The sequence below is a fragment of the Dendrobium catenatum genome, unplaced genomic scaffold, assembly GCF_001605985.2.
Source record: "Dendrobium catenatum unplaced genomic scaffold, ASM160598v2 fragScaff_scaffold_128, whole genome shotgun sequence".
Lineage (NCBI taxonomy): Eukaryota > Viridiplantae > Streptophyta > Magnoliopsida > Asparagales > Orchidaceae > Dendrobium > Dendrobium catenatum.
Window position 1 is genome coordinate 971,876 of NW_021318590.1, and position 12,957 is coordinate 984,832.

A 12,957-nucleotide genomic window follows, 5' to 3' on the forward strand; every position below is an offset into this window, starting at 1 on the left:
ATTGTTTGATATTGCTAGATATTTACTCGGTATTTCTCATTTTTTTTGTGGGAATTTGCCTCGGACCGGACATAATAATAATTAACTCACAGCAAGTTATATCCTTTGTTTCCCTCTTCAAGTCGCAAATCCAGGGTTTATGAAGCTTGTAGTTCTGCGGGTTTACGGGATTTGGCCGAAGTAGCACGCAAAAGGGAGAAAGTTACCTTCACTACGACCGAGCTCTTATCACTACTCCTGATCAAAATGTTGTGTCTTCCAATCCTACAGGAAGAAAATGTGGTTGAAGGAGGTTAAGGCTAGGGCAGAGAGGATTCGGCCAAGGCTATGGAGTTCGGAAAAGGGGAAGGCTTGGGTCGTAGCTCGGGCCTTGCACTACGTCAGAGAGGAAACTCTCTCTCTCTCTCTCTCTCTCTCTCTCTCTCTCTCTCTGTCTATGGTTTGGGAGAGTTAAGGGATTCGGCCGAAGAGGCGCGGGTAAGAGAGAAAGTTATGTTAGCAAAGAGCGAGCTCCTATCGTGCTTTTGATCAAAATGTTGTGACTTCCGATTCAGCAAAAAGGGACTGTCGTCGCAGGAGGCGGAGGGAAGAGGAGTTATCTTCACAGCAAGCGAACTCCAGTCGCTTCTCCCGATCAAACTATTGTAGCTTATGATCTGACATGAAAGGGAAAGCCGTCGACTGGAGAAGGAGATGGAAGCAGCGATGGGAATCTGCGACTTAAGAGTTCTCATGTGGGAAAGTGGGAGAGGAAGTCGTGTCGTGCTCTTTGAATTCATTTTAACGACGCGGATGGAGGAAGATCGAGGCAAGCTGTGCACGCGAGATAACGGCATTTCGACGCCATTACAGAGGATGAGGTATGGTGCGGGATTTCGACAGGGATATATATTTTTTGTTTTGTCCGTTGGTTGCAGCATGGAGGTTAATACAAGTTAAACGAGTCAAAGCCATTGACCCTCTGTCTTTGTTGAACCATCCATCCTGAGATGATCAACAAAATCTATTGAAACAGGGAACCCAACCAATTAAAATGAGGCTTTATTAAAAAAAATATTGTTTTGGAGGTTCTCCAAGAAAAAAACTATTCTCCCAAACATCGAATGCATTCTCCTTATATTTACTACTCATTAAAAGAAATGATATGCTATTAGATATAGAACTATCCATAGATTATACATGGACTTTACTCACAAAATCTCTAGTTTCTTATCATAATGAGAGAGAGAGACTCCAAGAGAGAAAATTTGAGGATTTTATTATTATAAAAATGATTAAAATGATAAGATATATCGAGTATTCCGCCGAAATAGCCCTCTAACTCTATATTTATAGAATTTTGGATATTATATAAAAACTTTTTAAAGAATATAACAAAGCATATTTAATAACATAAGCTAAGTTGTCTAAAATATATCTTAGAAATATATAAGAAATACATGTGGAACACATCCGTCATTGACATAAGAATTACTGTTGATCGGGCCTTTCATCTTGAAGGTTGAAGTCCTAATTAATTGATGAGATTTAACAAATAATTTTATAGAGGGAATCACAGTTCTGTTAGGCCAACATAAAAGATAAGTTGACATGCTGATTATGGTCGCTAACTAGAGTGACTTAGGCTTCGTTTGTGATGAATTTTATATTGTTTCTTAAAATCGAGTTTTAGTCAAACATTAAAATTTTTGTACTAAAACACTATTTTAAGAAGCAATAAAAAAGTCATCTCAAACGAATCCTTAATGTAGTTGTGCTGCTGTGTAGCCAACTTACTGCATCACTGATTTGCAATATGACCTACTTGTTGGGTGAAGCCATCATATTACTTGATCAATTCTCCTAGGAAAGCTAAATTCTCCAAATATTTGAACTAGGCTTGAAATATTTTTGGTGTCTATTTAGTTTAATGATTCTCTTCTACCTCTTGAATTGTAACTTTCAAATAAGGAATAAAAAAAGAATAAAAATACATACATTTATATTGAATCGATAATTTGACCTTTGCTGATTTTCATGCAAAGAAATCTTTATAAATACTTCCATATTTTCTTTGCTGAAGCTCTCAACGCATGCATATGATAGAGAGGCTAGGAGAGATGTTGGGGATGCTTATCCCATCCTCTGAAAAAGATAAAAGAAGTAGATGACAGTAGGAAGAAAATTACAATAGAAATTCCTACTGTAAGTGACATAAGAAATATCTTATAACAAAAGAGGTTAGCAGTGATTTTTCTCTGCAAGGTTCTGCTTGGATAGAAGCCGCACAGAGGGCTCTACGAGGTGCTCTTATTGCATATGATCGACTTGAAGCCGATCAAGTAGTCAATTATTTCCCAGTTCACCCTTTAGTTAGATTGGCAAATATAATATATAGTTCTATGAAATGAAGCCGAGTTGAGAAGACTTCTTGAGTTGTCAACTGAAGGGGCAGCTATTTCTTCTGTTGACTTCGAAGTCATAAAGTCGACAAGAAGATTATTGAGATTCAACTTTTTGATAAATCTGAGAAGATTCGCCAGAATAATTTGCTAAAGATATTTGTGAGATTGGTTAGACGCCTAAAAGCTGTTTCTACTAAATTCGCCAATGACATTATGAAAGAGTTTAACAATCTGAGGAGCAAGATATTTGTCAGATTGGCTTGTTTTCACAATTGGATCAATTTTTTAGGGGTCCTAAGTTCTTATTTCAGCATCTGTGCTCTTATTGCATATGATCGACTTGAAGCCGATCAAGTAGTCAATTATTTCCCAGTTCACCCTTTAGTTAGATTGGCAAATATAATAGTTCTATGAAATGAAGCCGAGTTGAGAAGACTTCTTGAGTTGTCAACTGAAGGGCAGCTATTTCTTCTGTTGACTTCGAAGTCATAAAGTCGACAAGAAGATTATTGAGATTCAACTTTTTGATAAATCTGAGAAGATTCGCCAGAATAATTTGCTAAAGATATTTGTGAGATTGGCTAGACGCCTAAAAGCTGTTTCTACTAAATTCGCCAATGAATTATGAAAGAGCTTAACAATTTGAGAAGCAGGATATTTCTGTTGCGAGGAAGTGCCAGTTTTCACAATTGGAACAATTTTTTAGGGGTCCTAAGTTCTTATTTAAGCATCTTATCTATCGAGGCTTAGGGTTCATTTGGGACAGCTTTTTTAATGCTTTTTAAAACAATTTTTAGTATTTTTTTTTTTACTAAAAGCTGCTTTAAAAGGTAATAAGAAAGCTGTCCCAAACAAATCAGAGAAGCAGTTTTTGATCATGTTGTGCAAGCTATTTTATGAGTGACTTCTTTAAATGATGAATTTGAAAAATAATGCGACGGCTATTACTCTCAATACTTGAACTACTTGTACTACTGTTTTTTTACTATTGTGGTGGCACATTCAATTGATCAACATGCTAACATACAAGTGAGAAATATTTTATTTTTGAATGATTGAAAATGTTACTTTTGTATTATTGTAGTGTGTTAAATTGTCTCTGAGATTCAACTATCCAAGTTTGGCCAAACTAAAGCTTGACATGAATAAACTCTTAGAAGAAAAATATGAGATTGCTCCAAATCCTTCACTGGCAAAGAAGAAGTTGCGTCACGTTATAAGAGATGATGAGGAAGATATTTTGTTTACTAAGCCAAGCTCTCAAAAAGATGTTGCCAACATAGTTAGGAGTTCAATGCTGGAAGTAGCTTTAATTGCTATAAAAGCTGCAACTTCAATTGCAACACTGACTTCAATGTCGACTACTTCTGCACCTTCAATAAGAACTACGTACTATTGATAAGGAAAAATCAATGGCGATTTTTTTTTTTAAACAGGATTTGATTCCAAAAAGAAAGAGGGGGATACAACCAGGCCAAAGGAGGTCAAAACACGAAAATTCAAAGTTAAAAATACCATAATAAGCAATAAATTGCAAATCAATCTGAAAAAGAAGAATAAGTCAATAGAGAGCAAAATTAAAAAAAGGGCCCATAAGGTAGCCGGACTCAGAATGTCACCAAGTTACAATAGCCGGATTATCCATTAGAGACAGAGAAAGCAATGGAAAGAATTCCCAAAAGTCAAACACAAGTCACCACAGATCGAGCAGGAAATAACCTCCAAGGTTGCCAAAACAGGCGAAGGCCATCAAGGGAGACATGCAGGAAATCAAACTCATCATCGTCAGACCCAAAAGAATCAACCAACCAAGAGCCACCACACCGTTGACAATAGCAAGAACATCCCAACCCAAAGGCCGGAACAACGCTAACAAGCCAATACCAAATGAAAGGCAAAAACACTAATATAAACTCAAACACTAACCTGCCAACCGAAAATCACAAGGCCAACCATTCATACAAAAACCAACAATAACCAGAGCTACAACATAACACAAAAATTACCTTTTTAAGATTTTTTTCTGCCATGTTTTCCACTTCCATGAGAGGAAGTGCCACCCACCAACTGATCAACCTTCAGGCTATACAATGCAAGAAACTCATCCATCAAATCATCCAGATCTTCCCCAACACCCCCGCAATGCGAGGAGACACACCCGTCCAGCCAATCAGAGTGGTCCAAGAAGCTATCATTCGTATTCAACAATAAGTGAGCTTTTAACTCATCATTTATAATAAGAGAAACTGAAACATCAACCAAAGGCACGCTCCCTTTCTGTTGCATAGTCGGAGACAAAGCAAGTTCCGCAGAAAGAAAGGGAGATTCAACATTAGTTCCACTAGAAGATCCATCAAAAACTACTGTGTTCACATGGAAATTATCCTAATCACTACCAACAAGAGAATGAATAGCACAATAGGAATAGCAGCCAAATGATTAACCTCCTCATTAACAAAACTCTCACCCTCCACATGCACTGGAGAAGCCTCAAAATAGGAAAGAGCACAATGACAAGAAGAATGAATAAGAATAGGTTCTGCTAAATCCACCCCCACCTCAACACCAATATCACTAATAACTTTAACCGAGTTTGAAACAATAATAGTAAGGTGTAATGAGTTCATAGGAACCAAAGAATTGGGCATCACATGCCCAACAGAAGCAGCATTATTCACAAGACAATTATCTTTGTGACCAACAGCCACCAAATCAATCCTATCAATTTTCCCATTAACCCGAGGAGTAAGATCCTTGGCTAAATGAGGATGGAGGCTAACACAATCATTTTTAGAGTGATTTATAGATTTACAATGCTCACAAAAGGATGGAAATTCATCCATCACAACACTTCGAATATAATCCAAATTTTTCATGCCCAACCAAACCTTATCAGGATACCGCTTTGTATGTCGAGCTCCACTAAAAACACTAGCAATAGACGGGCGAGAACCTATAGCGGTGGTAGTATCAGTATAAAGCGGCGTCCAAAAAGAGTGCCAAGACCTTGTAAGATACGAGGAGCAAATAAATGAGGTCGGAGGTTCGGGAAGGAGTTCCAAACAGGAACCAAGGGGGATTCCTCTGAAATGTCCACAAATGGAGACCACTTAGTTAATTTCATATAGCAATTACTCACAAAATAAAAACAATGGGTTAAAATATGACAATAATTCAAATTTCAACTCAATTTGATCAAAAAATAACGAGCATCAAACAATGTGACAGAAAACACATCGGTTAATTTAAGGTTAAAGAAAAACTTTCTAATAACTTTCTAAGAGGGCATGTGATTAGGGAAATAACCAACAAGAGAGAAGGAAAAATGTGTAGCAAGAGCCAAGACCTCTTCCTTCGAAATCCAAAGTGATGGTAAGCCACGAAAAGAAGATGATTTAAGGTCTGCAAAGGGAGAGACAGACCCTGAAAGAGCATCAGTAAAGGATCAAGAGTTGGATTTTCTTTCAAAAAAGATCATTAAACCAACAGCCGCCATGAAGGGGGACGAAATAAACAATGGGCAATGCTAGAACAAGCAAAACTGAGCCGGAGAAAATAAAATGACAAACATAAGGAAAAAAGAAGAGCAGAAATGAGTGCCGATGAGCAAAAAACAGCAACCGAAGCGAAGCAAGGTCTACGCTAGGTGATGCCTGGGTGAACCCTAGCAGACGAGAGCGACATCCCTAATCCCTAAATCAATGATGACTTCTCATTCTTATAAGGAGTTCAATGCAAGTTATAAAAATAAAGATGGGAGTTCAAAATAATTAATTGGGATGAAGAAGGATAAATAGTTGTGGATACGGATGTTGACTTGCTGCTTCCAAAGAATAGTTTTCATTCGGGCACCTATAATATTCTTCAAATTCCTATATGAACACTTGGAAAATAAGCCTTCATAACAACTTCAAGTCATTTATGAGGTTTTTTGTATCTTCTTGGCAAAGTATATTTCATCTGGCAAATTCACATTAGTCGCTTGTTTTAGAGAATGATTCAATTAATAACATATTAAAGCAGCATGCAAAGGTGAACAAATTAGCTTTGAAGTAGTCACTTTTAGTTTAGCAGGTGTCCAAGAGTAATATTGAAGTTTTTAAAAGAAAATTCGCCAAGGACATGAACTTCTATGAAGAAGAGATAGATAGAAAGATGTTATTCAAGGTTCTAAGAATAAAAAATTCTAAAAGTTCGAAGTAAAACTATTGTTGTGGGGGGGATGGTTGTTGAATACAATAATGTCATTATGAGAAACTTTAATGAAGACATAACTTTTTTTTTTTATGCTTTTGTCATTTAAAGTGATAAATTATGTGTGGCATAATCTAAACTTGTTCTACAAAAACTCTAAAATTTTTAAAGGGCAGAAGATGCCTAACAATGAAGATGATAAGAGCTTTATCTCTAGCAAATAGTAGTCATTCACCTAGACAAGATGCTTTGGTTGTTTCATGTATTTATCTTTTGTAATATATCCTTTTGGCCTCACCTAAAATGGCCTTGAAGAGACACGAATCTTAAAACATTTGAATTAGAAACTTTCAAAATTAAATTTGGGGTTATCTAAACTCTCAACTCAGTAAACTTACAATCAAACTGAACTTCTCAGAAGGATGAACTCAATGACACCAAAATCATTCAACTCGCAAATAAAGGGACTAAAGCATATTTGAAAGCTTCAAACTAATAAATTATGACCAAATGATCTCCAAAATGGCATTCTTATAATTGAATATAGAAGCTCAATTATATGAATCTAACGAGCCCAAGATCACTTGATTTTAACACCATTTAGGCATACAAAAATTGAACAAATGCTTTAGGATCAAGGAAATCAATATGGGTTGTATGATGGAGCACACCGAATTTGCTCCAAATCTTCTCCATATTTATGGGTCTGTCACTCTCAAAATCTATAAATAGACCCTTACTCCCTACTTGAAAAGGACTTTTGGGAAGAGGCTAAGATCTTAGTCTAGATATTCAAGAGAGCATTGAAGTTTAAAGAATTCTGAAGCTTCACCTGAGAACCACCACCGACAATCCCTCGCCGCATGGCCACCATCGCCAAGAGGACAAGTTCCTCTTGGCTATCACCATTGGACATTAGTTGCACTGGCACAATCCCTTTGACATTCGTCTGCTGCTGACAACGGCCCATCGATCCTTGAACCACCTTCGCCTGACTATGGTCCCTCCGACCACCGTTGCTTGACTACAATTCCTCCAGTAACCATTGGTCTACTATGGTCCTACGACCAAATGAAACTACTATTCATTTTAGAACAACTCTCTTGTCATTGAATTCTGCCAACTTCAAACATGTCAAATGCTCTATATGATTTACATTTGCAATATTGAGTCCATGCCTTCCCTTGCAGAGAGGCATCCTTTGTAACCCATAACAAACACTAGTGTAATCAATTGAATTAGGCCAGGTCTCATGGTTATTTCCCTTTTTAGGATCTTCAATGTAATTTTTTTTGTCTCTTATGACCCATGGATCTCTCTCTCTCTCTCTCTCTCTCTCTCTCTTTCTCTCTCTCTCTCTCTTATATGCGTTTGTACTAGATCTTTATAGAAAACTACGACGTTAAACTCTCTATTTTTCTACAATTGAGAATGTTCTAGCACCCAACAATATTATAATTGCAATTATCTTTTTTTAGAAATGAAATGGAAATGCATACTTTTTAACACATTTTTCATCTTCTTTGATGTCAAATTTTGATTTTCGAAATAAGATGTTTTCCGAATGATCTAAATATTATAAATATTGGAAAGGCTAAATCACTTTAGCGATTATAATGAATCTCTACATTATCATTTTGCTAAGGAAACTAATAGGTTATTTACCTAATTATAAATGGCTTTTTCTAATAGTGTTGGTGAATTTCAGTTGTCTCCTTAGACAACCCAAACATTACACTAGAGAATATGCACACATCAAGCTTTTATCCTATTGTGGTCAACTATATGAATCATTTTTCTCCTTTGTATCTTATTAAGAGTCAAATTCTCATTTAAATTCAATAAAAAGTCATTTTTAATATTGTCTAGCCAAGTCTTTTTCGGTCTACCTCTACCTTTCTTACCATAGGTCGGATCCAATACATTTACACTCCTAACCGAGCCATTGGAAGGCCTAAGTCTTATGTGTCCAAACCATCAAAGACTACTCTCTCTAATCTTATTTACCATTAGAACTACTCCTACATTTTCACTTATATACTCATTTCACAATTATATCTCTAAGAGTGAAACCTCGCGTAGACATTCTACGCATAAACATTATATGTCTCTAGAGAGAGAATATGCTATAATAAAATTTTAAAAGCTTCACTTTATGACAGCATTACTAAATAAATTTATCACCTAAATTGCCAACACATCAAAAAAATTTTAGACTATAGACTGCCCCACCCATAATATAAAATCAAATAAATAAATAGTTCAGCTGACATTAAAGAGGAAGAAAAGGCTTCAACGTAGCTGTATCATACGACCAATCACTCCTTTACCATCTGAATTGCTAATATAATATAACTTTTATTTAAATTATAGTGAGACTATGCACTACTCTTCTCAACTGATAGAAATTTTTCTCAGCTGAAAAAAAAATATTTTAAAGCTTATGGCCCAAATCCATCCACGAGAAGGAAAACACCACCACCCAATAGACAAAATAATTATCCTCGCACTTTCCTTATGTCAAGATCTGCCACTACTGTACTACCAGTCAGTGGAGTCTGAAGTTGAAAGTCTTTGTCGAGTAGGAAAAAAGAAAACCCATTGTTGTGGCAGCAAAAGAAGCTAATAAGCAGCTGAAGAACATGTTCTGTAATAAAGTCATTCTCAGCCAAAATTCATTTATATGAAGCATTTTTAGTTTAATAGAATGATTGAGGATTCATATCCCAGATAGCTTTCATACTATTTTTAAAATGATTTTCTAGTACAAAAAAATTCAAATTAAAGAAAATTTTGTAGTAAAAAGCTATTTTAGAAAACCATCCCAAATAAAACCTGAAAAAAATCGCATAATAATAATGTAGCTTTTCTATTTCTTTGGGAACTCTTTTTATTAGATGAATACATGCTAGGAAGCTGGATGATCATACCCAAAGCATCTTCAGCATGAATACATGTTTATTTCTAAGAATAAAATGACCAATAATTTGATTGAATATCACTATCCAATAGCTTCAAATTGAGCTTGCAGCATCTCTTTCAGCTTGTAAGAAGAGCTGAGAAGAGAGAAAAACGAACGAGTCTTAGTGATGGGAAGACAGCCATAACAAATCTAGACTTGAAGGGATCAATGAGACTACAAGTTGAGAGAGAGTGTGATGAACTGGCTCCGGAATCTAGCTTGAGGGCCTCATTTAGACTTGTGAGAAGAGGAAGACAATTCAGGATCCTTCTCATAATACACAATGTCTCCAGAATCACTAACAAAGTGGTCTTGCTTTAAGCTCTTCGACAGATCATGAAAGAGATGCAAAGGTAAAGGTCCTGACTTGTCTGGCTCTCTGTAGTATTTTCCAAGGACTGGTTTGGCAGCCATCGTCTGTTGCACAAGCAAATGTTAAGGAAGAACTCACATAAAAATGATTGGGTCAAGTTCACCATAGAACTACTTACAGCTTCCACAAGATGGTAGTGAGGTATCTGTGGAAAAAGGTGATGAATCACATGAGTGCCAATGTCATGGTGGATGTTGTTGATCCATCCATAATCACGGTCGAGTGTCGTCAAACCTCCACGAAGATAAGTCCACTCCTGGATGCCATGGCCAACCATCACAATTTAGCATACTGAGCTCAATTAAATAGAAAGCACTAACAATTCACATCAAATGAGGTTGAAAGACTGTTCTAAAGCTTGTCATTCTATTAATTACCTAAGGTTTGTATCCTGGTTCTTTAAATGGAATCAATGAAATCAACCAATAAAAAAAGAACAAAAATGGAATCCTAAAATAAAGGCAAATGATGATGATGATTCAGAGGAATAAAAATGAGTTTTACATAAATAAGTGATGAAGAAGACAAAGATAAACTATTGGCAATTTAAAGCAAGAAAAAACAAATATTAACTAAAAAATTGATCAATATTCAAAGTAATTAAATATAAGAGTATCATAAAAAGCTGATGGGAATTGATTGGTCAACATTGAAATGATCAGGACACAGAATCCTTACCTTTCCCCGGTACCAGGGAAGCTTTTCCTCATGTCCATGGTGATGTAAATAAGTCACAAGGTCCAGCCACATCACAAATACCTGCAATAAAAGCGACAAAAGAAAATTTGTATGGCCAAGCATTAATTATCCCCACTTGAAGAATAACTAGAATAAACAAACAGCAGAAAGACCTACCCCATAAGGAACAGCATAAAGCTGAAACATTTTGAGAGGACCCATGAGCCAGGTTAATCCAGCCAGCAGAGAAGCCATTGCAATCCAACAAGCAGTGGAAGTTATGACATCTTTCCTTTCAGTAGGAACAAACAAATCACTTTCAGGGTTGAAATGTGATCCACTCTTTCCTGGACTACGCCCCCACTGTAAAGCCATCAATTGATAAATATATATTACCTGTAAAGAGAGATAATTTGAAAGAAAAATGAACAATGATAGGTGAAGTTTCTCACTAGATAGATGGGAAAGGCAAGCATTGGAAATGGTAACGCGAATCTGAGCATCCTTGTCATTGAATCCAAGCGCCTGTAAATGTTCTCCGGTAGCTGCAGAAATAACAAGAAAAGAAACAAAGCATCAAACAAAATGACAAAAAGGATAAAAACATCTCCAATTTAATAAAGTTTGGGGAATACTAACAGGGTGCCAAGATTCATCTTTCTCCACATGGCCATGGTTCTGGTGATGAGTTCTGTGGCTTATCCTCCTGAAGATATTCAATGCCATTTTTATGACATGTTAAACAAGAAATGAAACAAGGAAAATAAACATGACTGGTAGAAGAGGTTCACCATCCATGATACGGCACGAGAATGGATGAATGGAGTATATGGCCAACCACACTGTTCAGCTTCAGGTTGTTCGAAAAACTCCCATGTCCACTGCCAATATTCCCTTTTTTCACTTAGAAACCAACCAATAGAACCTAATCCAACCAAGTTGGAGAAAGGAAACGGAAGAAATCAAAATCTGAAGAAAAGCATCGCCATACCAGTCATGGCCAAGCACAAAGAGAGCCCAGAACATCGTCCCCTGCGCGGCCCAATAGAGCGGCCAAACAATCCAGCTGTTGATGTACACCGCAGTGGCTGCGAGTCCAAATACGACGGCGACGTCCCGCACGACGTAGCTCATCGACCGCCACGGGTTCTTCACCCAGCAGTGCTTCGGTATCGCAGCACGAATCTCCGCCAGCCCGAAGGGCGGCGGCAACCCGGGATCGAACTCCTCCTTCAGAGCCCAAATAACCCCCTCCCCTTCCTTCTGCTCCACTATAACCGGCCTCGCCGGTGCGCTCACCCTCAGCGCCCAATCGCGCAGGCATCCGGCGGATAAAATCGGTCGGCCTCCACCCGAGACGAAGCTCAGATGTGGTGCTGCAGGTAACCGAGGCTTCGACCTGAAGCGCATGGAGGCCGGGAGAGGCCGCAGTCCGCAGCATTCGGAGAGAACAAGACTCGCCATTAAAAATTCTGCACCTCTCTCCGCCGGGATTTCGAACGGGAGGGGCAGATTAGCCTCTCGTTCTTACTTCCTTTGCCTTCTCCCCCTATCCCTCTTCGAGGGGACCGCGAGGAAGAAAAGGAAAAAAAGATTCGGGATCTCTGGTCCCAGCTAGTGATGTTTGTGTAATTTTTAGGTTTGGCCTTGGGGGCCAGGACAACGAAGAGGATTACCGACTGTTATTTAACAGCTGTGTCGGTCTGACCGTCAAAACGTAACGTTTCGCTGACGGAGCCGTTCGGACCGAACCAACCCACGCGGCGAGTCCCTTGACGACTTGGACTCGGCTCATGTGAACTGAACAGAGTAAAATACCATATAAGCGCGTCATTCAAAATGGTGAACTTTTTGTGTGCAGATGAATTAATCAGAATGTGTCACGTGATCACGTCATTCATGTGCTCCGTACCATAGCTCGGTACTGGTCGATATTGCTCGGTATTGCGGCTCGAACCGCTGACGTGATGCATTCTGATTGGTTTCCGGGCGGCATTATGCATTGATCTCCACACAATAATTTCTCTTCAAAATGAGAGAATTGCTTGGTCTTTGAATTATGGAAGTCTTTATGCGACAACATTGATCTCATGAAGATTTTTGATAACATCAATAGGAATTTCACCCTAAAAAAAAGAGGGTATGCTAGGGTTTGCTCTGCTTACCCTTCCCGCCGTCTTGCCTTGCCGCCGGTTTTTCTTCCCCTCCCTGTGAGGGGTTCCCCTCTTCATGAGTTCCCCTCTCCATGAGCTCAACTTTCCCCCTCTCTCTCATTTCTCAGGCGCAGTTGTTCCTCCAGCTCCTCTTCCTCTCCAGAGTTGGACGAATGTCATTACTCCTGACTTCCTTTCCTCCAAAAACCTTCC

General features: G+C 38.1%; 1 protein-coding gene across 1 annotated transcript; it reads right to left on the reverse strand.

The window, feature by feature from the left end:
- Positions 1–9,423: 9,423 nt before the first annotated feature.
- On the reverse strand, positions 9,424–12,247 carry LOC110105024 (omega-3 fatty acid desaturase, chloroplastic). Its single transcript, XM_020834371.2, has 8 exons — positions 11,583–12,247; positions 11,383–11,472; positions 11,231–11,297; positions 11,044–11,136; positions 10,769–10,954; positions 10,592–10,672; positions 10,032–10,169; positions 9,424–9,957 (listed from the first exon to the last, which is right to left on the reverse strand). The coding sequence occupies exons 1-8, from the start codon at positions 12,053–12,055 to the stop codon at positions 9,769–9,771; spliced, it is 1,317 nt and encodes a 438-aa protein (XP_020690030.1). The 5' UTR covers positions 12,056–12,247; the 3' UTR covers positions 9,424–9,768.
- Between the last annotated feature and the right edge of the window lie 710 nt (positions 12,248–12,957).